The sequence below is a fragment of the Manis pentadactyla genome, assembly GCF_030020395.1.
Source record: "Manis pentadactyla isolate mManPen7 chromosome 15 unlocalized genomic scaffold, mManPen7.hap1 SUPER_15_unloc_1, whole genome shotgun sequence".
Taxonomy (NCBI): domain Eukaryota; kingdom Metazoa; phylum Chordata; class Mammalia; order Pholidota; family Manidae; genus Manis; species Manis pentadactyla.
Genome location: NW_026644588.1, coordinates 965,106 through 990,782, shown reverse-complemented (window position 1 = coordinate 990,782; position 25,677 = coordinate 965,106). Strand labels below are relative to the sequence as shown.

The following is a 25,677-nucleotide window of genomic DNA, read 5'->3' as shown; positions in this document are numbered from 1 at the left end:
TGTGGCAACATTTTTCAAATTATCCACCTTAAATATGTATGTCAATAATGTTTCTGGAAAATAGTTCAAATTTAAAAATCTGAATCTCCCACTCTTTTTGGAAACTAGGTTTAACAACCCAATACTAACTCCACTCTATTTTTCCTTATTCCCCGGTAAGGGTAGCCCTGAATCAGTGCAGGGGATGGCAAGCCATGGAGGCTGTTCCAATCTGGCACATCAAAAACAGTGGCTGGTTCACAAAAGCACAACCCTGGACAACAAGACCTCCATTCCTGTACATATTCCTCTGCCTTCACAGCAATGGATTTGAAGTGAACAGCCCAGAAAGAATGGGAATTCACATTACTCTGACAATGACTTCAACCGCACTCCTGCACTCAAGAGTTCACAGCTCTGAGGGTCCTGTGTTTCCTCGCAGCCAAAGCCATGGTGACATTTACAGATGTACTCTTAGAGGAGGCACATCCCATCTAATTTGCTGTGGGCTCCCCCACTCTTTAATAATCACACCCAGGATTCCAGTACCAATTATAGTTGAAACCTGGCTCTCATACTATGAGGGGCAACACCACGCTACAGAATTATGACCATCAGGACACATGGCTCCTTTGTAGGACCTGGTGAAAACCTTCCCCTCCAGTACTGGGCTTTATGTGACACTCTCTGGGAACAAGATAACAAATTCATGACATTCCCAAAGGCGCTAGAGCTTGCCTCAACAAGTGACACCTCCTAAGGGTGACCTTTGGTCTAACAATATATGGAGGCATCCAGGCCACAAATTAGAACCATCCTAGGTCTTTGGCAGCAATGGAAATTAGGCCAAAACTGGAATGGGAGCTGTCATACAGCTCCTGCTGATGTGCAAAGTTGGGGCCCCCACAACAGCTGTCCATTCCTTCATATAAACAGAGCCCAGTTATGTTTTTCACCCACCTAAAACAGTAAATACCAACCCCAAGATTAAAGGTAGATTTAAAAAGACATCTATTACTGCATGAGCCCAGAGCGATGTGAGGCACACAGTTACCAGTTGGTGACTTGGAGGCTAGAAAAATCAAATACAAGTGCTATGTGAAATCAACAATTTCCAATTTCCTTGCAGAACACCCTCTGGGCAAGCCTCTAGCAGAGCCCACTTGTGGCCCAAATTGGATGATATTCGTACTTATTAAGAAAAGGAAAATTACTATTAGGTCACAGACTACTCAAGATTTCCACCAGGGAATGGTTGAGAACACAGATGTCTGCCTTGCCTTAGCACATCAGGGTGACTGATGCACACTATGCAAAGTGGTCGAGGTGAGATAGCTTCTACCAGCAAGACTGGCACTGACAGAAGCCTGGCAAGAGCCCTGTGGGGTTCATAATGTGCAATACAGCTCCTGGAAGCCTCACATATGCCTGGAACACATGGGTAACTTCATCGCTCCAGATGTTTTTTGAAGTATGAGGCTCCACTTCAGGTAGATGGCTCCCTCATAGAAGCTGTGTAGAGCTGTCATAAGTGAAAAAGAAGACAGGACATTTCCTTAAATCTAAGACTCTTCTCAAGTTTGGACTTTCTGGTCTGAAACATGACACACTGGAGTGAAAGATTTCCTGTATTTCATGCATTCATGGGGCCTCTCCACAGTGTGAAAATTTTTGGAATTTCATGGAAGTTAAGACTGGAACGTTGGCTAAAGGATTTGCCACATTTCATGCATTCATAAGGCCTTTCTGCAGTGTGAACTACCTGATGTTGAATGAGGACAGACTTTTGCCTAAAACATTTTCCACATTGGCCACACTCATAGGGCTTTTCTCCCGTGTGAATACCGCAGTGCTGAATAAGGCTGGTGCTCCTACTAAAGGATTTCCCACATTCACCACACTTATAAGTCCTTTCTCCGGTGTGAATTCTTCGGCGTTTAGTGAAGCTGGCTCTCCTGCTAAAGCATTTCCCACACTGGCCACATTCAAAAGGTCTTATTCTACTGTGAATTCACTGGTGTTCAACAAGGCAATAGCTTTATTAAAAGACTTCCCACATTCATAAGGCCCTTCTCCCGTGTGACTTCTGTTATGTCGATCGAGCTTACACTTGGATCCACAGGCTTTCCCACATTCTCCACACTCATAAAGCCTTTCACTAGTGTGAATTCTCTGGGTCTAATGAGGGTAGCTCTTTGGCTAAAGGATTTCCCACATTGCATACACACATAAGGCCTTGCTGTGGTATGAACTCTCCGGTGCTGAATGAGGGTGAAGCTTTGTCTAAAGAATTGTCCACATTCAGTACACTGATAAGGCTTTTCTCCAGTGTGAGTTCTCTGGTGTCACACAAGATTGGATTTGCACCCAAAGGCTTTCCCACATTCTTCACACTCAGAAGGCCTTTCTCCACTGTGAATTCTGCAGTGTTCAATAACGTTGGAGCATTGGTTAAAGGATTTCCCACATTCACCACACTTATAAGGCCTTTCTCAAGCGTGAACTCTGGTGTATAATAAGAGTGGCTCTTTGCCTGAAAGACTTCCACATTCACTGCACTCATAAGGTGTTTCTCCAGTGTGGACTCTTTGAAGTTGAACAAGTGATTATTTGCAGTGGAAGGCGTTCCCATATTTGCTAGATTCATAAGCACTTTTTTTAGTGGAGACTCTCAGATGATAAACAAAACTGTGTTTGTGACTAGAAGCTTTCCCATATTCACATGACTTGCAATGACTTTTTCCACCATGAAAGACCCCCGCACACTTGGTGCTTTTGTTTAGCTTATCATCATTGGGAATGACCTGGTGCTGGAGACTCAGTGTGGTTGGGAACTCCTTTTCAACCTTCCTACAGGTGAGGGGATTTCCTGACATACAGAATATGCAGCTCTTTACAAAGGAGGGCCTCTCCACATTTCTTTTCTCTTGGCTGTAATGCTTCTGAAGCTGGTGTAGATTTTATGTGCCGCAACCACCTATGCTTTTGGCCCAGGTACATTAGAGAGGAGCAAAATGTCTTTCAGTATTGGGACACACTTCTTACAGGGGTGAGTGTTCCAGATCTATAGACCTACCACTGGGTTCCAGACCTGTGACAAAGCTTGTATAGACACACTCTGTTCGAAAGGTGTCTCTTCATTCTCTATTCCATGCCAACAAACTGAAAGAATAGAGATGCTGATGAATCATGCTGACTATGGTAGAAGAGTATTAATCATTTCTTTCTAAAATTTTGTGTAATACAATCTTTTGGCATCTTAACCTTGACGGCTGAGGAGACAGTGACTTGAGCAACACTATAAACCAAATGGAACTAACAGACATATTGTTAGTTCCATGGAACAGCAGCACAATACACTACTCAAGAGTTCAGGGAGAATTCTCCAGGATAGGTCATATAGTATGCTACAAAACAAGTCTTAACAAATTTAAGAAAACTATAATCATATCAGATATCTTTTCTGACCAAAGTTTGATGAAAGTAGAAATTAATAACATGAGAAAAATTGGGAAATTCACAAATATATTCACTTTAAACAACACATTCTTCAAAAACCAATGAGTCAAAATGAAACCAAAAGGGAAATTTAAAAAATGTCCTGAGACAAGTGAAAATGGAAATATAATATATCAAAACTTATGGAATCCAGCAAGAATGTTTCAAACAGGGAAGGTTATAGCAGATACTTATCTACATTAAGAAAAAGTGAAAGCTCTTAAATGAACACAACTACCTTCCGTACTCAAGGAACTAAAAAAGAACAAACTAAATCCAACGTCAGTATAAAACCAAAGCAAAACTGAAGGAACAAAGCAGCAGCAGACTCACAGACTCTGAGAAGGGACTGGTAGTTACCAAAGGGAAAGGGATGGGGAGGGTGCGTAGGTGGGGAGGGAGGGAGAAGGGGATTAAGGGGCACTATAATTCACAATCACAATATAGGTAGGTCACTGGGAAGGCAGTAGAGCATGGAGAAGAACGTAATGACTCTACAGCATCTCACTACGCTGATAGTCAGTAACTGCAATGGGGAGGTGAGGACTTGATAATATGGGTGAATGTTGAAACAGCAATGTTGTTCATGTAAATCCTTCATTAGATTGTATATCAGTCATACTTTAATTACAAAAAAGAAAAACCCTCAGGAACTAAGTCCAATGTTAGCAGTAGGATGGAAATAATAAAGATTAAAGTGGAAATAAAATAGACTAGAAAAACAATAGAGAAGATCAAAATTAAGAGATTTTTTGGAAAAAGATTAAATTGACAAACCTTTATGTAGGCTAATTGAAAAAAGACTCAAATAAATAAAACTGTAAGTGAAAGAGCAGACATATCATTTATACCACAGAAATACAAGGATCATAAGAGACTACTATGGGCAATTATACATCAATAAGTTGCGTAACCCTGAAGAAATGGATAGATTCCTAGAAATATACAACCTACCAAAACTTAATCACAACGAAGTAGAAAATCTGAACAGATCAATAACAACTAATGACACTGCATCAGTAATAAAAAAACCTCCCAAAAAAAAGAAAACCCCAGGATACGATGGCTTCCCTGATGCATTCCATGAAACATATCATGTCAATCCTCCTCACATTCCTTCAAAAAACTGGAGTGGTGAACACATCCAATTCATTTTACAAGGTCAGCATTACCCACACACCAAGGCCAGATAAGGAAAATACAACAAAGAAAATTACAGGCCCAAATCGCTGATGAACACAGAATGCAAAATCCTCAATGAAAGACTCGTAAACCAAATTCAGAAGCACACTAAAAGGACCACACACCATGTCCAACTGAGATTTATCCATGGGATGAAAAGGTAGTTCAACAAATGCAAGTCAATAAATGTGGTGCACAATAACAGAATGCAGGGTAAAATCATATGATTACGAAGTATATACAGAAAAATCATATGACAAAATTCAATATCTTTTCATGATTAAAAAATTGACCACAAATTAGGTATATAAGGAATATACTTGAACATGATAAAGCCCAAGTATGACAAGCCCACAACCAAAACTGAAATTATTTTACTAAGATCAGGAACAAGTCAGGATAACTACTCTTGCCACCTCTGGTCAACACAGTACTGGAAGTCCTCGCCAGAGGAATCAGGCAAGAAAAATAAATAACAGGTACCTGAATCAGAAAGGAAAAAGTAAAATTATCTCTGTTTGAGGATGACATAATGTTATATACAGAAAACCCTAAAGACTACACTAAAATCCTATTAAAATAATTGAATTCGGTAAAGTTGCAGGATACAAAATCAACATACAAAGGTCAGTTGATCTTCTATGCACTAACAATGGACTATGCAAAAAAGAAATTAAGAACCAATCCCTTTTAAAACAGCATCAAAAACAATAAACTGTTAAGAAAGAAATTTAACCAAGGAGGTAAAAGATCTCTACACTGAAAACCATAAAATGTTATGAAAGAAATTTAAAAAGACATTAATAAATGAAAATATATTCTCTGTTCATGGATTTGAAGAATTACCATTAAAATGTCAATGCAAACCAAAGCAATCTACAGATCCAGTGCAATCATGTTCAAAGTTCCAAAGGCATTTTTCACAGAAGCAGAAAAAACGATCCTAAAATTTATATGGAACCATGAAAGACACTGAATAACCAAGGCATTCTTGAACAAGAACAAAGCTTCAGGCAGCACATCTCCTGGTTTCAAAATATATTACAAAGCTACAGTAATCAAAACAGCATGGCACTGGCATAAAAACACATAGACCAACAGAGCAGAACAGAGAGCCCAGAAATAAACCCACAAATACATGGTCAACTGATCTTTGACATGGGGTGTTTGCAAAGGCTAGGTAAACGGGGAAGTGATGGCTGAAGAGTACAGTTTCAGTTAGCAAGATGAATAAGTTCCTGAGATGTATTAGAGAGCAGTGCCTACAGCTGATAATACTGTAAAGTATAGTAGTCCCCCTTATCTGCAGGGGATATGTTCCAAGGCTCCTAGTGGATACGATGCCTGAAACCACAGATATTAACGAACCCTACATACACTACGTCTTTTCCCTGTAAGTACATATCAATGATAAAGTTTAATTTATAAATTAGGCTAAGCTAGGGATTGATAATTAGTAATAAAATACAATATAATGTATTATAACAATGTTATATGATATTAGAATAATAACAATATACTGTAAAACAGTTCTATGGATGTGCTCTCTCACTCTCACAATATCTTACTGTACTATACTCACCCTTCTTCTTGTGATGAGATGATAAAATGCCTACATGATGAGATGAAGTGAGGGGAATGACATAAGCATTATGGGGCAGTGTTAGGCTACTGCTGACCTACTAATAGTAGGTCAGAAGAGGATCATCTACTTCCAAACTGCAGTTGATCACGAGTAACTGAAACCACAGAAAGCAAACTATGAACGGTGGGGGAAACTATTGTACACTTGAAATTTGCTAAGAGGGAATGTCAAGTGTCCTTACCACATGAAACACACACACACACACACACACACACACACATAGTAACGGTGATAATAATAATAAAGGAGTGAGAAGAAACTATGGGAGGTGAGAGATGTGTCTATTGTCTTGATGGTTGGTGATGGCTTTATGGGTGTATACTTACCCCAGGCCCATCAAGTTGTATCCATGAAATATGCACAGCCTTTAACATGTCGATCATTTATCACTAAAGAGGTATAAACAAAAATAAATGAATAAATACCTTTTAACATTTACTAAACAGCACCAATAGCCAAACTTCATAAACGTAATCATTACCAAGGCTCAAATTATACCTGCAGATCCCACTGCCCGCACACTCTCCACCCCTACACTCTCAGGAAAGTGACTAAATATAGATCAGAGAAGAATGGGTGTGCCTCGTTTGAACTATAACCTTTCCTCAATTTCCCAATGTCACAGCACCCTTTACCCAAAAATACCCATACTGGTCACAGATGGTCTAATAGGATGAGAACTAAATTTAAATTAACATAAAGTCTCTGACACAAATTGACTTAATAAAATGGAACAACACAGACCCTCAAATTAAAATTGTTTACATGACCTGATATAAGTTAAAACAGGGCCTTCAAGGATTAAAACTTGTTCTATAACATCTAATAAATACAGGGTGATGATCCTCACCGCTTCTTTGTTCTACAGCCCAATTGGGCCTTTTTCTACACCTGGAAAAATTAAGTGGTGCCTTCTGGCCAGTTACTACAACCTTAATGCTGTGGTGCCATCCATTAGGACCCCATACCCATTATCCGTATTATTACAATTACCGACTCAACTCGGTTGGAACACAAGGTGCCACAGACCTGGACACAGTCATTCTGCCCGGGGGAAGGCAAACCAGGTGGGATGCGTCAGGCTAACAGCAACACTTCTGGGGCCCAGGACCTTCCCAGCATGTTTGGAGTGAAAGGACACAGGGCTCTTTAAGGTGGTGAACACAGCTCAGTGCTGCCCCCACAGCACATACGCAAGGAGGTGAGGAAGACAGCAGAGCCCAGGGTCTCACTATGGAAAGGGCAGAGTTGCCTTGCGAATTAAAGAATAGAAAGAGACCAGGTGCTGGAGTGAGGTGAGGGCCTTACCCAGTGAGGCCATAAGTGCAAAGTTCTCCATCATCACATCACTGTACCTCTGGGCCTCAGCAAGGAGCCCCCACTCCTCCCAGGATAAGGAAACGGCCACGTCCTCAAAGGTCACACAGCCCTGCCAAGATGGGGAAGATCATTCCATGATCAACCTCTCTCCTAGGACCCCAAATTCATCTACCTGGACGTTCATCCCCTGCTCACCTTCCTTTCAATGTCTGCCCCTTAGAGGAAATAACAGGCCCCGAGGCCACAGACACCTGCTCCTGCCTCGGGGTATCAGGACCACCGAGTGTCCCACAAGAATGGGCATGCGTACAAGGACACACCATCTCCACCCTGAGCCTGGCTTTAGGGCACACACGCCCTTGTCAGGAAATTCCCCTTAAGCTCCCCAGATCATGGGCTCCCAGACACAACCTACACGGGCTTGCCCTTTAACCCAAGGTCCTCCCGGTCACGGCTTAGGGCCTGAAGTGCACACTCTCTCCTCCTCACTCTGCACCACATCTCCTTGCTACTGTATCACTCCACAACCACTGCCCTCCTGCCCAAACCAGAGGCACAGTCCTGGTCTCCAAATATGTTGCCCAGCATATGGCAACCAGATGATGCCTGGCGGATTCAAACAGGATCCAGTCCTGCCTAGATGTCCAAAGCCTCCAGCTGCCAAGGGGACGAAACCTGCGTGGCAGGCCTCGCTGCCCAGTTCTGCCCCAGCCGGCAGGAACCGCCTGCAGACCTGAGACCCCCTTGGCTCTCTTTCACGTGTGCCGCACCTGCTCTCCCCCACCAGTGTCTTCCTGTCTCCATCTGATCACCATTCAAAGACCGGCCCCAGTGCTCCTCCACCTCAGGCCCAGGGACTCGCCCAGATGCTGACTTGTGCCTGTGCTAATGTACCAGCCTGACTGGAACACCCAACACACCTCAGAAGTCACGACAAAATCCTGGTGACTCCAAGATGTGAATAAGCACCAGTCTGGGCTTCAGTGTCATCTTGTCTCAATTACCCCTGGGTTTCACATTCCCCTCATGCTTTCCAGGGAAGCCTTGGACACCTGCCAGATCATCCGCTTTCCCACAACCTCCCGACAGCCACTTCTCTCCCTCGGCTGTGTTGGGGATGCCAACCACCCCTCTCAGGTGCCCAGGCAAGACACCCAGTCCCAGTCCGCCCCTTTCCCTTGCTGGGCTGCTAATACTAATGTCATGATGACCAGAAGCCCCCTCTTAATATGACCAACAGTCACACCTGGTATAGATACTGGAATTCCCTGAAAAAGCTCAGCCCTGCCTCCTACAAATAACACATTCTGTTTTCTATGCCTGGAACAATCTTACACTTAATTGTATTGGTTGCCAGCAATAGGAATCATATACACTCCAGCCTGGATTTCCAACCCTGGGTTTAGGTTTCTACAGACTCCAGGCTCATGGACTGCAAGAGTGACAGTCAGAGAGTCCCTAAACACAATCTCAGAGAGAAAGGGTGGGGCCAGGCCCACTGAGGGCCTGGTAAATATCCTCCACTCACCTGTGTACGGTCCACAAGTGTCGCTGTAGCCATGGGAATCTGTGGAAAGACGGAGGTCATTAGAGGGACGGAACATGGCCGGGCTTTACAGGCTCAGGCCTCCCTGACCAGCCCTGGAGCCAGGTGACCTGGGATGGCAGCATTATTTCTGAACCTCGGTTCTCTGCTGAGTCTTACAGCTGTGTGGCCCCGAACAAGGACTCAACCTCCCTTCGCCTCAGTGATATCACCCCCTTTCCAGTCTGTCCCAACTATGAGCAACTTTTGGAAAACTTTGAAGCCTAACTCAGATCATGCACCCCTTCTTTTCACAACCCTCGGTGGCTCCCGATGTCCTGAGAATGAAGTTAAAACCTTAATAGCCTCGCCTTGCTATTCCAGAGGCAGTTGCTCCGGGCCGGTCGCTCCTCTGACTTCCCAAACTGTCCTTCTGCCTGTAACACTTCCGCTCCTCGTCACAACGCCTTTCAGATACGGGGGGCCCACCCCTGGCCGCCCCGCTGCTCTGGACACTGGTATCGGGGCTGGATACACGTCAGCAGGCGCCCCGCCCTCGGGGCCTTAGGGTCTGGGCAGGGTAAACGGGGTAAGGGCGCCGAGGGCCCGGAGGAGGAGCCTCACCAGAGCCTGTCCCTCAGCCGGACGCCGCCGTCGGACTCTGTGGGCGCTACGGGCACCCAAGTGCCTGCTGCACGTGACGAGAACCGGGCACGCTCGCTACCCGCCGCTGACGCTGAGGTACATCCAGGCGATGGCACGTGATCCACGGCTAAACTGAACTGAGCTGTCAAGCCACGAACAAAGACACGGAGGAAACTTAAATGCATGTTCCCAAGTGAAAGAAGCCAATCAGCAAAGACTGCATGCTGCACGAGTCCAACCACATGGCATTCAGGAAAAGGCAAAACTGTGGAGACAATAATAAGATCGGTGACTGCAAGGACAGTGGAGTCTGGGGAGGGAACGAATAGGCACAGCAAAGAGAAGCTCTGGGGCAGGGAAAATGAATATGCTATATGCTGCATAACATCACAGTGACTGATGCACATGACCCATTACCTGTCTGTCCACCCGCAGGGTTGGCAGCATGAAGAGAGAACCCTGTGGACTTGGGTTACTGTGATGGATCAAGGCAGGTTCCTCCTTGTAAAAAGTGTGCCATCTGGTGAGTGAGGTTGATTATGGGGGAGGAAATGCATGTGTATAGACAGGAAATAGTAGGAAATCTCTGTACCTTCCTTTCAATTATGTTGTGAACCTAAAACTCCTCCAAAAAAAATCTTTAAAACAAAGACATGCATCACCATCACCAACATGTCCAGTAACCTTCAGTGCTAAACTTGACGTCTTTTCTCAATTTAAATAGACATTAGATATATGTGCTTGTGGGTGCAGAGGTTATTCATGGAAGTTTACTTGAAAATGCTTTAAATGTCTGTCTCCAGGAACCGAGTGAATGCATATGGCCCATCTGCACAACAGAGTTTTCTACACCTCCAAGTTGAGGAGGATCCATGCACTCCCATCTACAGTTATGAACTGGATGGATTCCGAGTTCAAAAGCTAAGCAGTGCACTCTGTAGAGAGTGCTGACGTTTTCTGAAGCATATGGAGGGATGAAAATATAGGCACAGAACATATATAGTGTGTGGGAGAATTTAAAGCTAACCTTTTTAAGAAAAAATCTTACAGTGTTTCATTTGTACAAATGTATATATGTCATAATTATTGAACAAGGGCAAGTTAAATGATTTTAAAATATAAAATTATTAGAGCAAGTTAAATGTTTTTAAAATATAAAATTGAAATGTAAAATTAAAATCACATCCCTCTGTGCCATTAAAGTTCTGAGACAGACTTTCTTTGGACAGAAAGGATGGCACCCAAATTCTATGAAAGCCCCACTTTTTCTCAGAAACAATATGAATATCTACCCCCTGCTTAACGTCGCTCACAAAACTGCCACGCCCAGACACCACCACTGCTCATCTCTGGAGCATGCCTACATTCCCTTCTTGAGTGTGTACTTTCACTTTCAATAAAATGCTTGCCATTTCTTTCACCTGTTTGTGAATTCTTTCTCAGGCAAAGCCAAGAACCTGGTTATCGTCCTCCTGGGTAGAGGTCTCTTCCAATGTTTAATTGAAATTTCTCCAGGACATCCCTTCCAATAACAGGGTCACTTCTAAAGTAGAGCTACTTAGGGTCTCCACTGACTGCACAGGTTGTTGAAGGAGTTTCCTCCTCTCCGGAGATTTAGGATTCCAGTGTTACCATATGGTGCAACTCTCTCTGCAACCTCCAGCCAGCTCACAGCCCCCTCAGCTCCTGTCTCCCTCACCTGGAGTCATGCTCTGCACAACCCTAGTTTTGCTTACTGACAAACACCCCTAAGATCCATGCAGAATTCTGGGACCCCTTCTCTGAGTATATCCTACATTCCACGAGGCCACCTCACCCACTAAAAGCCAGCTCAGCAATTCTGGTCTCTAAGCTCTGTTGCCCCTACCTTATGCTCAGGTTTGGAAAGTGCTCTGGCAGGATAGGAGGATGTGACCTCACCTGCTGGGCTGTCCTTCTGACACATTTCACAACCCTGTAGCATATGTTGTCCAACACCTGAGAGCATTGACGCTGTGTATTTTGTCCAGTTTTGTCAATGATGGTGGAAGTGTGAATCGGACCCTGTTACTCCATCATGGCCAGAACTTACACACACAAATGTGTAAGGCTGGACTACAGTTGCATAGTTCTTTGTTTCAGTCTTTTCATCCTGGAAGTTTAACCCCAAGTTCCAAATATACAAAGACTTACTTATCAACAAGTTCACAGGAAAGCCTTTGTGAACTCTGGATACAAACCCTGAGATCCAAAAGTGATTCTGAGACTTTCAAACTCTAATTATTAATGTGGAGCTTTCTTTAAACTTTGGCAAATTGGAACTGTTTTGGATTTTTCAAGATGTGGGAAAAAGATATGAAACTCCAAGCCAAATTCCTCAAATTTACATCAGCTCATTTATAGACGTGGGATTTTTCAGAGTGACACCACTTGTGTCTGGTAGCTTATACTTTCTAATGTTGAGCCTTTTAAGCTTTTTTTTTTCCTGATAGAGATCTCAGTAAAATACAGTGTAAAGGGGAAATAGTGCAAAGATTCTGAAGAGTACAAAAGTTTTGAAGACACGGAAATAGGAGACCAAAGAGATTGGGGCAACTTTACCCGGACCTGAGCAAGGGCTGGGACAAGAGGACTAGAGACAGCAGTCAGTGCTGGGAAGGAGCCACGAGGATCACAAAAGAACTGATGAAATGCGCGGCTGCGGTAAGTAAACAGGCTCACATGCCGGAGAGTAACCGTGGGCCTATTTTGGGTTTACAAACTAAGGGACATGAAGCTCCTGCACATAACCATATTTAATATTTAAATGGATTCATATTTCAAGTAAGTATATCTTTAAAAAATCGATTCACTACTGTAAAGGGTAAGCCAGATCCACTTGAAATACAAGGATGGCACCTACAAAGATAAAGCCAGTGACCATCCTAGTCTACCCTACTCGGGAGCCCTGTGCTTCCCAGCACGCGAGCAGAAACGCCTAACTCTCGCTCATCGGAGACTCAGACCTGAACCCTCACGGGAAAACGCAGAGGAACGTAAGCCTTCCCCGCGGGAACCGCCGCGCTTCTGCGCAGAGCGCGCCACCGACTGCAGTACCCAGAGAGCAACGCGCGACTGGGCGCAAGGACTACAAGTCCCAGAAGACATAGGAGCGCCTGGCCGGCGGGAGGTTTCAGGAGACACATCCCCGATTCCCGGTCCTGCTAGTCTCCGCAGCCCCCGCCTCCTATCCGACTACGACCCGCGGCCCACCCGAGGAATCACTTCCGGCGCCGTGCCTCTGTCCTCCCTGTAGAGGAGATGCTGCCTGCGCTTGCGCAGGTTTCGCTGTAGACGGGACTTCCAGAGAGCACCGCGCCCGTAGGCTGGACTACGGGTTGCGTAGTTCTCCATTTCAATATTTTCATCCTGGGAAGTTTAACCCCGAGTCCCAAATATACATAGACTTATGTATCAACAAGTTCAAGGGAAAGACGATGAGCTTTGCATATAAATACTGAGATCCAGCCCTGGGTGGACTCCTTACGATCATTTTCGATATCTGTACTTCTGTGATGTCAACTGGAGTCCAACAAGCAGTTAGTATGGCAAACATGCATTTTACTGCAAAATCCAAGCATATTGGCTAAGGTGGCGGTAGAGAGAGAAGTAACATTTTATCCCTTTATTTTACGCCTTTAATCCAATAAATTGTACCCAAGGTCTGAGTATTAAAATCAGATCAGTCTCAATACCAACTGTTCCAGAAGACATGGACACTCAAGATCTTTTGCTACTGATGGTTTCATAATTAAGTGGTAAATCACTTTGAAAAAGTTTGTCCCCGCATCATAGAGGTATTATTTCCAAAGAGAAGCTCTCCCTGCATACCAGGAAGCATGGTCAAGACTGTTCAAAATACTTAAACCACTGGAGCTAATCCAGGAAAGATGGATAAGTGGGCTTCTCCACACGGTGGAGCATTATCCGTAGTACACTACGTCTCCCTTGTATGGACCCAGCAAACAGAGAAACGCCACCTTAATGCTGTGGAATGCCATCTCTTGTGATTGGAGTAAATTCTACATACTATCACCTAGTTTCTCAATGAGACTGAACCCCAATTTCCTAGCAGAAGATAGCTCACAAAAGTATACGAAATAACGTATCTGTGGGTGTACTTTTGCCTTGGTGCTGAACAGACCCCTACCCCTTTTTTATTCTCCCAACTGCACTTTCAAACGTGTTCTGGAAATAAACACACACCCCCACCCCAAACTTCCCATATCCACTATCATAATAAAATAATGGAAAAACTTTACCTTTCTGGTATCTATTCATCAATAAAATAGCATTCTGCAACATTCAGCCACCAGTCTTATTCAGGCTTAGTTTAGCTATTAATATCCAGTCAATTAAAGAAATGATTATATCATTTAAATATAAGTGTTCCCCATCATAGACTAAGGACTATTTTCAGCTTTCTGCCTTCACTAGCCACATTTTTATGTGCCTGAGTCCGCACTAGAGTCAAAGGGTGTGGACAGAGTAGAGGAGAGTCAGCAGGAAAAGCCTTGTGGGACCTCTCTGAGCTGGCATTTGTATCTTGGGGTTCAGCCTAACTGATTTTAAGGAATAAACATGAAAATCACAGATTCATTCAATTATTCAACAGATATTTATTTGTCACAAAATTTTCAGCCACTTTCTATGCACCTGAGATACTTTAGGGAACAAAACTGAGAAATTTCCTGCCTCCTTAAACCGACCAGTGGAAATACACACACTCGCATACATACTTATAAACATCACATGGGTCCTGTAGCCGAGGACGCTTCTGGTGTGGAAGAAACACCTCTGAAGGCGGTTTTCTGGTGAGCCCGCAGGTGGCGGTGGTAGGTGGATGACTGGCGGTAGCTTTTCCGGCAAAGGGGACACGTGTAGGGCTTCTCTCCCGTGTGGATTCTCTCGTGAGCCTGGAGGTTGGTTTTGTGGTTGAAGGACCTTTCACATGTGCTGCACACGAAAGGCTTCTCTCCGGCATGAATCCTCTGATGCTGGCGTAGGTCTGACGTCTGGAAGAAGCCTTTGCCACACTTGGCACAAGTAGATGTCCTCTCATTACTGTGTCTTCTCTGATGGGCTTTTAACTGAGATAAACACCTAAACATCCTGGGACACTCTTCACATCTGTATGATTTGGAGGCCCCATGGAATTTTTCTTGGTGTCCCCCACGTGTGAAGTTTCCCTCGATGCCCTGATTGTTAGGAACAGGTTCAGGGGAGGCCTGGTCTGGCCTGGGAAGAAAGCCTGGTCCTGCCTCCATCAGGACATCTTGAGAAGAAGGCCCTATCAGGGACCATTCCTGGGCCCTGGAGGTGCCTGGACCTGCCTGTGTAGAGCTCAGTGGATTCTTCAAAGAAACAGCCTGCTCTTCAGGCCTAGGACCGTGCTCTCCCTGGATCATGAGTAGGGAAGGCGTTTCGTTGCCCTGACTCGCAATACTGCCATTTACTTGACAAATTTTCAAAGAAATGTTGCCACCATTTTCCTTATCTTCGTCTCCTGTAGAAATGAAGAAGTGACTCAATGAAGTTGTACCCCAAAAGGGGTCCACACAGAACGTCCCTCAGGCACCTGCGCTCCCCTGACCCACCTGGTCCTGTTTCCAGGGAAGCCTCCTGGGGAGGCCAGGAGGGTGTCCCCATGTCGTCTTCTCTTGGGTTTCCTGTGGACAACTGTTTGGATAGATGAAGAATGACTTCTCTTAAGGGCATATTCTCAGAAAAGAGGGCTTCCTGTCCCTGCATGTGTACGTGCACCTGTAAAAAAGAAGCTCAGTCACTGTCATATATGGATCTGCTGTGGGACACATGCCATTGTGGGAAACCTTCCTAGTCAGGTTTTCCCTAGACTTCTATGCAGTGGTGTCATGAGTAAGAGTGGTGCCATCTTATCAAATCCTCCATGTTGACAGGTGAATCTCCTTTACACACTCCTTTCTTTGATACACAAGTATTCTTTAGATAATATCCAGCTTGAAACAATAAAACATTGTTTCCAAACATCATTAGTCTCAGATACACTGAGAAGTGACTAGTGGTCACTAAGGGGGAGGGGAGTTGGCACAGGTGGGGGTTAGAGGGAATGCTGAACCACTGCAATGCATATTTGATAACAAAAACTAAATAAATATATCAATCAATCAATCATTGTTCCCTGGGGCAAGAATCTTTACCCTATTCCAGGGATGGTTAAGACTGGGATGCGGGACCCTGCTCCATTGTGTGTGCAAGTGGCCACCCTGCACGTGGGTCCTTCCTCCTTGCCGCTATCAATTAGCTTCCTTAAACCCGAAGCAGTGCTGAGGCCTATGCACCCTGCAGCTGCCCACGGCAAGCTTCTGTACCTAAGACGTCCTCAGTAAACCTCTACTGAATTCATGCTGGACTTGTCAGCCTCTCTGTCTGGGCTCACGGTCCCTTTGGGTTTCTGGAGCCAGTGTGTTCATTCATCTCCTAAGTGGAACAGGTGACCTCCCGCACCTCCTTGTTCTGCCCTGATCTCGGCTTACTACATTTCATGGCAATTTCTTTATTCATGTGTCTTCCCTGGGAAAAGATGAAGACTAAGGCTTTCTGAGGGAAGAACAAGCTCTTGTCGAGGCATTTCTCTTCATTCGTGAGGTTTCTGCCCAAAAGACAATTTCTAAGTGAGTCTTCCTACCATCTCAGCAATAAAAGGCAGCTAAATAATATGTTGGTTTCTGTATGTGTCACTGAATATATGCTTATAAAACTTCTTTTACTCTTGCTTACTTAGGATAGTAAAGATTCCCTTGGTGAAGAGGAGCGAGCTCTGGCCCTAAGTAGGTGGTCTTTCTCTGCCATCAGGCATCTCCAGTCTACTGTGCTTACCCCTTAGTCCTTCCAGCCCCTCACCCCAGGATACAGAACCCTCTACTCACTAAGCGAGGTGGCTTCACCCAGTCATCACTCAGGTCCTCTATGAATCTCTCCAGTTTTCTGCCACTTGATTCCCATTTCTCTTTCAAAGTAGACCTGTCACTGTAGTGCCTATTGACCATAAACTGTTCCAGAACCACTTGAAAAATAATTTCATCCTTGCTGTGTTTTTCTGGCTGCAGCCACAAGTGAAATGAGTTATAGAGTCTCTGCAGCTCCTGCCTTGCACATGATTTACTGCCATTTTGAAATAAGCTATGCTGAGGGTTCTGGAACACAGAAATCTCTGCCTTTTGGAGAACAGGTCCATGGCTGGGTTTAAAGTCTACATTCTCTAAGATGGGTTCATCCTTGGATGGCTTGCATAGAAATGAGGTTGTGAGGTCTAAATCCATCTGTAACAATATTTCTCAACTTCCCAGATTCAGTTCTTGAAGTCCTATGCTTCTGGATATCTGTTTAAAAACAAAATCAGGACATCTATAAATAATCATTGATGCATTTTCTGACTTTTTCACGAATTAGGTAACAAATGTTGCATGGGCTTGATATTGGAGGATGCTTAAAGATTGTGAGCTAGAAATAGAGGAGGTATGTATTATATCACTGGTATAATTAAACAAAATTTCAGGCCCAGATTAGTTTGTAGGTGAATTTTATGAGACATTTATTTAAGAAAGAAATAGACTCTAAATCTTACACAGTTTCTCCCAGGAATAGAAAAAGGAGAGATGCTTTAAATTAATGAGATTAATCAACTTGTCTGATAAAAAACCTTACAAGTACAGTAAAGAAAGCAGCACTATAGGAGAAGCCAAGATGGTGGCATGAGTAGAGCAGCAGAAATATCTTCCCAAAACCATATATGTTTTTGAAAATAGAACAAGTACAACTATTCCTAAAAGAGAGACCAGAAACACAGTACAACCGCCAGGCTACATCTATACCTGTGAGAACCCAGTACCTCATGAAGGGGGTAAGATACAAGACACGGCCTGGCAGGACCGGAGCATGTCCCCATCCTCAGCACATCGGTGGGAGGAGAGGAGTTGGAGTGGGGAGGGAGTGGAAGCCAAGGACTGCTAAACACCCAGACATAGCCATCTGCAACGGGAGCCCAGACATACAGAGCATGGTGCACTGGATATTAGGAAAACGGAAAAGCAAAATCAGCGAGGGAGTCCCCGTAGCCGGAACCTCTGGGACAAAAGAAAAGTAAGTGCTTTTTGAAAGTCTTAAAGGGACAGGGGTCTCACAGCTGGATGGAATCATCCTGGCACACTAAGCCCAGCAACTAGGAAGCCCAGAGAACTCCAGGCGCCCTAACACCCTGGGTGGCAGTGCAGCTCTGAGGCTCCTCACGGCTATAAGCAGCCAGCCAGTCATCCCCCCAGCCAACACGGCCCCTGACACAATGGCCCAGTAGCCTGAGAGCAGTAGCGGAGTGGCCTGAGAGCAGCCGCACCCCCAGCAGCTTCCCACAATCTCCTCCCAGTGTGCAGCCGCCCAGACCAGACCCAAAGGCTACTGCAAGCGCACAGCTGCCCAGAGCAGGCAGAAGAAACCGGGGCAAGGCGCAAAGGGGTGTGCTCTGGTGCGAGAGCACACCCGGCACACCTGCCACTCCCCGCAGGGCTCTGGGCTACCCTGACAGCGACCCCACACACAATAGCTTAGGGGATTAACCCAGAGGCTGCTCCAGGAGTGTGGGTAACTGACACAGGCAGCGGAGAAGGGCAAGGCGACCAGCAAGCAGGAAAGGACATTGTTCTCCCAGCTAACACACGCGCTACCTGCCTACAGCCACCTCTATCACCATGAAAAGGCAGAAGAATCTGGTCCATTCCAGAGTTACCCAGACAACCCCCGAGAGAGGGCCTAGGGAGATTCATTTAACCAATGTTTCTGAAAAGGAATTAAAAATAAAGGTCATAACCATGCTGATGGACCTGCAGAGAAATATGCAAGACCTAAGGGAGCAAGTAGGGAGGGAGAATACAGAAATAAAACAATCTCTGGAAGGACTTAAGAGCAGATTGGAAGAGGTGCAAGAGACCATTAATGGAATAGAAATCAGAGAAAAGGAATACAAAGAAGATGAGGCAGAGAGAGAGATAAAAGGATCTCCAGGAATGAAAGAATATTAAGAGAACTGTGTGAACAATCCAAATGGAACAATATTTGCATTATAGGAGTACCAGAAGAAGAAGAGAGAAAAAAGGGATAGAAAGTGTCTTTGAAGAAATAATTGCTGAAAACTTCCCCAAACTGGGGGAGGAAATAGTCTCTCAGACCATAGTGGCCCATAGAACTCCCAACACAAGTGACCCAAGGAGGACAACACCAAGACATATAATAATTAAAATGGCAAAGATCAAGGACAAGGACAGAGTATTAAAGGCAGCCAGAGAGAGAAAAAAGGTCACCTACAAAGGAAAACCCATCAGGCTATCATCAGACTTCTCAACAGAAACCTTACAGGCCAGAAGGGAATGGCATGATATATTTAATGCAATGAAACAGAAGGACCTTGAACCAAGGATATGGTATCCAGCATGAATATCATTTAAATATGAAGGAGGGATTAAACAGTTCCCAGACAAACAAAAGTAGATGGAATTTGCCTCCCACAAACCACCTCTACAGGATATTTTAATGGGACTGCTCTAGATGGGAGCAAACCTAAGGCTAAATAGATGTCAACAGAGAAAATAAAATCACAGCAAAGAAAGCAGACCAACCAAATATTAACTAAAGACAAAAAAATAAAATCAACTACTCACAAAAGCAGTCAAAGGAAACACGAAAGAGTACAGAATAAAACACCTAACATATAAAGAATGGAGAAGGAATTAGAAGGGAGAGAAATAAAGAATCATCACACTGTTTATAATAGCTTAATAAGAGAGTTAAGTTAGATGACTAGATAGTAAAGAAGCTGCCCTTGAGCCTTTGCTAACCACAAATCTAAAGCCTGCAATAGCAATAACTACATACTTATTGATAATCACCCTAAATGTAAATGGTCTGAATGCACCAATCAAAAGACACAGAGTCACTGAATGGATAAAAAAACAAGAGCCATCTATATGCTGCCTTCAAGAGATGACTCACTTCAAACCCAAAGACACACACAGACTGAAAGTAAAGGGATGGAAAAAGATATTTCATGCAACAGGGAGAAAAAAGCAGGAGTTGCAGAACTTGTATCAGACAAAATAGATTTCAAAACAAAGAAAGTCACAAGAAACAAAGAAGAACAATACATAATGATAAAGGGGTCAATCCAACAAGAAGATATAACCATTATAAATATCTATGCACCTAACACAGCATCACCTACATATGTGAAATAAATACTAACAGAATTAAAGGGTGAAATAGAATGCCATGATTTACTTTTTTTTTAAGGAGAGCAAGGTACAGGCTTTTGTTTAGAGATAAAATGAGAGGAAAGAGCTCCTGGCTAATGCCAGGATGGGACAAGAGAGGCCAGCAATGCATTCATTTTAGGAGACTTCAACACACTACTCACATTCTTCTCAAGTGCACATGGAACATTTTCAAGAATAGATCATATACTAGGCCACAAAAAGAATCTCAGTAAATTCAAAAAGATGGAAATTGTACCAACCAGCTTCTCAGATCACAAAGATATGAAACTAGAAATGAATTACACAAAGAAAATGAAAAAGCCCACAAACACATGGAGGCTTAATAACATGCTCCTAAAGAATGGATCAATGACCAACTAAAAACAGAGATCAAGCAATATATGGAGATAAATGACAACAATAATTCAATAACACAAAATCTGTAGGATGCAGCACAGGCCATGCTAACAGGGAAGTATATTGGAATCCTCAGGAAAGAAGAACAATCTGAAATGAACAGTCTAAACTCACAATTAATGAAACTAGGAAAGGAAGAACAAAGGAGGCCCAAAGTCAGTAGAAGGAGGGACATAATAAAAATCAAAGCAGAAGTAAATAAAATTGAAAAGAATAAAACAATAGAAAAATCAATGAAAGCAGGAGCTGGTTGTTTGTGAAAATAAATAAAATAGATAAACCCCTAGCCAGACTTATCAAGAAAAAAAGAGAGTCTACACACATAAACAGTATCAGAAACAAGAAAAGGAAAAATCAGTATGAACAACACAGAAATACAAAGAATTATGAGAGAATACTATGAAAAATTACATGCTAACAAATTGGATAACCTAGAAGAAATGGACAACTTTCTAGAAAAATACAACCTTCCAAGGCTGATGCAGGAAGAAATAGAAAATCTGAATAGACCAATTACCAGCAACAAAATTGAGCTGGTAATCAAAAACCTACCTAAGAACAAAACCCATGGACCAGATGTTTCCACTGCTGAATTTTATCAAGCATTTAGTGAAGACCTAATATCCATCCTCCTTAAAGTTTTCCAAAAAGTAGAAGAGGAGGGAATACTCCCAAACTCATTCTACAAGGCCAACATCACTCTAATACCAAAACCAGGCAAAGACACCAAAAAGAAAGAAAACTAAAGACCAATATCCCTGAAGAACATAGATTCAAAAACACTCAACAAAATATTAGCAAACTGAATTTAAAAATACTTAAAAAAGATCATCCGTCATGATCAAGTGGGATTCATCCCAGGGATGAAAGGATGGTACAACATTAGAAAATCCATCAACATCATCCACCACATCAACAAAAAGAAGGACAAAAAGCACATGATTATGTCCATATATGCTGAAAAAGCATGTGACAGAATTCACCAAACATTCATGATAAAAACTCTCAACAAAATAGGTATAGAGGGCAAGTACCTCAAAATAACTTAGGCCATATATGACAAACCCACAGCCAACATCATATTTAACAGTGAGAAGCTGAAAGCTTTTCACCTAAGATCAGGAACAAGACAGGGATGCCCACTCTCCCCACTTTTATTCAACATAGTACTGGAGGTCCTAGCCATGGCAATCAGACAAGACAAAGAAATAAGTCATCCATATTGGCAAGGAAGAAGTCAAACTGTCCCTGTTTGCAGATGACATGATATTGTACATAAAAAACCCTAAATAATCCACTCCAAAACTACCAGATCTAATATCTGAATTCAGCAAAGTTGCAGGATGCAAAATTAATAAACAGAAATCTGTTGCATTCCTATACACTAACAATGATCTAGCAGAAAACCAGGAAAACAATTCCATTCACAATTGCATCAAAAATAATAAAACACCTAGGAATAAACCTAACCAAGGAAGTGAAAGACCTATACCCTGAAAACTACAAGACACTCTTAAGAGAAATTAAAGGGGACACTAATAAATGGAAATTCATCCCATGCTCTTGGCTAGGAAGAACTAATATTGTCAAAATGGCCATCCCGCCTAAAGCAATCTACAGATTCAATGCAATACCTAACAAAATACCAACAGCATTCTTCAATGAACTACAGCAAATAGTTCTAAAATTCATATGGAACCACAAAAGACCGCAAACAGCCAAAGCAATCCTGATAAGGAAGAATAAAGTTGGGGGAATTACACTCCCTGACTTCAAACTCTACTACAAAGCTACAGTAATCCAGACAATTTAGTACTGGCACAAAAACACCCATAGACTAATGGAACAGACTAGAGAGCCAGGATAGAAATCCAAGCATATATGGTCACTTAATATATGATAAAGGAGCCATGGACATACAATGGGGGAAATGACAGCTTTTTCAACAGCTGGTGCTGGCAAAACTGGACAGCTACATGTAAGAGAATGAAACTGGATTATTGTCTAACCCCATACACAAAAGTAAACTCAAAATGGATCAAAGACCTGAATGTAAGTCATGAAACCATAAAACTTGTAGAAAAAATACAGGCAAAAATCTCTTGGACATAAACATGAGGAACTTCTTCATGAACATATCTCTCCAGGCAAGGGAAACAAAAGTAGAAATGAACAAGTGGGTCTATATCAAACAAAAAAGCATCTGTACAGCAAATGACACCATTAGTAGAAGAAAAAGACATCCTACACTGTGGGAGAATATATTTATAAATGACATATCCAATAAGGGGTCAACATCCAAATTATGTCAAGAGCTCATGCACCTCAACAAACAAAAATTATTAATTTTTAATAATCCAATTAAAAAATGGGCAGAGGATCTGAAAAGACACTTCTCCAAAGAAGAAATTCAGATGGCCAACAGGCACATGAAAAGATGCTCCACATCCCTAATCATCAGAGAAATGCAAATTAAAACCACAATGAGATATCACCTCACACCAGTTAGGATGACCAACATCCAAAAGACAAACAACAACAAATGTTGGCGAGGATGTGGAGAAAGGGGAACCCTCCTACACTGCTGGTGGGAATGAAAATTTCTTCAACCATTGTGGAAAGCAGTATGGAGGTTCCTCAAAAAACTCAAAATAGAAATACCATTTGACCCAGGAATTCCACTCCTAGGAATTTACCCAAGAAAACAACTTCTTAGATTCAAAAAGAAATATGCACCCCTAAGTTTATTGCAGCACTATTCACAATAGCCAAGAAATGGAAGCAACTTAAGTGTCCATCAGTAGATGAGTGGATAAAGATGTGGTACATATACACAATGGAATATTATTCAGCCAAAAGAAGAAAACAAATTCTACCATTTGCAAAAACATGGAGCTACAGGGTACTATACTCAGTGAAATAAGCCAGGCAGAGAAAGACAAGAACCAAATTATTTCACTCATATGTGGAGTATAAGAACAAAGAAAAACTGAAGGAACAAAACATCAGCACAATCACAAAACCCAAGGATGGACTAACAGTTAACAAAGGGAAAGGGACTGGGGAGGATGGGTGGGAAGGGAGGGAAAAGGGAGGGGAAAAAGAAAGGAAGCATTATGATTAGCATGTACAATGTGTCCGTGGGGGGCACAGGGAGGGCCGTAAAACACAGAGAAGACAAGTAGAGATTCTAAAGCATCCTACTATGCTGACGGACAGTGACTGTAGTGGGGTTTGTAGGGGGGACTTGGTGAAGGGGGGAGCCTAGTAAACATAATGTTCTTCATGTAATTGTAGATGAATGATAACAAACAAAAAAAGGGATGAGGAATTGGGGGAGTATTACATGAGCCAAAAAAAGGGATAGATTTCTGTTAGTTGGTACTTCACATTTAGTGTCAACCTCATCTGGCAGTCTGATCAGATTAACCACCTTAATCCTATCAATAGATGAGGCAAAGATGAGCTGAAGAACCTCACAGGAGAAAACTGAATACCTTCCATCCTTTTCCTAGTCCATGTATTACAAACTACCACATGACCTTAATATGCTGCTAATGTTCTCAAGTCACACCCCATTTTACTTTCCCTTGCCATCAAGGAAAAGTACTAAGTCCTTCCTGATCCCACTCAGCCCTCCTTGCCTGGGCCTGCCCTCACCCCTCCAGCCCCAGCTGAGGGGTTACGGCTGGTACACTGGCCTGTATTTTTTTCTGTAGATCTTATGACCTCTTCTTCATCTGGGCACCAAGGAGCACAGACCACATGGATCACACTTGTAGACATGTACTCACAATGGTTATGACCTTAGAATTCAAAATCAGTCTGCCAGTGTTCCAATATGGAAGCAGTTGTTTGACTTGGACAAACTACCCATGAAGTCCCCACCTGTGATACAGGACTCTAAACATACCCAGTCCCCAGAGTTGTCCCTGGAGCTCAGAGTTAATGTGTAAGTGCTGAACAGATCCCAGCACACGGTAGGCACCGGGGAGGGTCTGCCAGAGAACTGTGCGTTTTACATCTTAGCTTCCGCCCCGCCCCACCCGTGAGCCAACACTGACACAAGATGCCATAAAAATCAATCACTAGAACATAAAACTATCAAGACAGAAGAGCCATACGAACACTTCCGCGGGAGAATGGGCCAGATCTTTACAGAGTCCACAGCGTCAAACCCTTTGAGTCAGGACAGCTGTCAAACTAGACCATACCCCTCGTCTGGAAAAAGCCCCGTGTCTTTGTACCTGGGAACTTTCTCCTGATAACTAGGCCCGCATACACATGCACACGCACGAAATGTAAGCACAAAATTGGAAATATTCCTTCCGTGCTGGAAACTCACCTCGTCAGGAAGACTGAACTTCAAACTGGGTGACCCTGGGCCGAGGGCTGGGCGGCTGGGCGGCTCGCCGCTGCTCCGGGCTCCTCCGCGGCGCCTGCCCAGGGTCCCGCCCGTTTATAGGGTCAGGGGTCGGTGACGCATTTACAGGCGTGATCGGATGAAACCCGCCTGCCGAGGGAACCCCGGAGGGGCTTTGCGTCCCAGCCCCGCCCGCCGCGCCTGTCACGGGACACCCCGGGGGCCACAGCGGGCGACCGAGTTCCCGCAGCGAGACGGAGCGACATCCGCACGCGCGGGACACGCGCACCGGCGTCGAGCCCCGACTTCCCGCCCAGCTCTACGCGAGCGAGCCGGTGCCCCGCGGCGGGCTCTCCCCGGTCCCCGGGCGTGGGGCTCGCAAGCGCGGCGGGCACGAGGCCCCGGCTGCGTCGGGCCGGCCCGGGGTCCCGGAGGGGCGTCCCGCGCAGCCGAGAGCCGGCGGGGCCGCGCAGGTCTCCTCGGGGAGGGGAGGCGCCGCGCCGTCGGCGGGCGCAAGCACGGGGTGGCGGCGGCGCGCGCGGGCGCGGGCGGGACCCACCGCCGGAAGAGCGTCCGCACGCAGCCTCCGCGCCTCCCGAGTCACGTGGCTCGAGCGGCGTCGCGAGGAGACGAGGGAGGGTCGGGACCGAGGGCGGGGCTGCGTCTGATGAGAAGCGCCCTGCGAGGCGGCCCGGCCAGGCCTGCGGACCCTGCCCCGCCAGCTCGCGTGTGGAACGAAACCTCCGCTCGCCCCGCACACGCGGACCCGCAGCCCGGGCCCGCGCTCCCTCCCGGATCGTGGGGC

At 44.3% G+C, this 25,677-nt stretch overlaps 1 protein-coding gene and 1 pseudogene across 1 annotated transcript; both read right to left on the bottom strand.

Moving 5' to 3' along the window:
• Positions 1-1,511: 1,511 nt before the first annotated feature.
• On the bottom strand, positions 1,512-7,276 carry LOC130682289 (zinc finger protein 416-like; annotated as a pseudogene).
• A 7,135-nt stretch (positions 7,277-14,411) lies between these two features.
• On the bottom strand, positions 14,412-24,993 carry LOC118920180 (zinc finger and SCAN domain-containing protein 4-like). Its single transcript, XM_036900652.2, has 4 exons — positions 24,855-24,993; positions 16,721-17,173; positions 15,410-15,575; positions 14,412-15,318 (listed from the first exon to the last, which is right to left on the bottom strand). The coding sequence occupies exons 2-4, from the start codon at positions 17,111-17,113 to the stop codon at positions 14,561-14,563; spliced, it is 1,317 nt and encodes a 438-aa protein (XP_036756547.2). The 5' UTR covers positions 17,114-17,173; positions 24,855-24,993; the 3' UTR covers positions 14,412-14,560.
• Positions 24,994-25,677: the final 684 nt, after the last annotated feature.

Excerpts from the sequence above, each read along its gene's own strand:
- LOC118920180 (XM_036900652.2), bottom strand. The coding sequence starts at position 17,113 with ATGGATTTAGACCTCACAACCTCATTTCTATGCAAGCCATCCAAGGAT. Across the intron at positions 15,576-16,720 it reads GGGTGAAGCCACCTCGCTTA|GTGCACGTACACATGCAGGG; the intron begins GTGAGTAGAGGG and ends TCTTTTTTACAG. Across the intron at positions 15,319-15,409 it reads TTCCCTGGAAACAGGACCAG|GAGACGAAGATAAGGAAAAT; the intron begins GTGGGTCAGGGG and ends TCATTTCTACAG.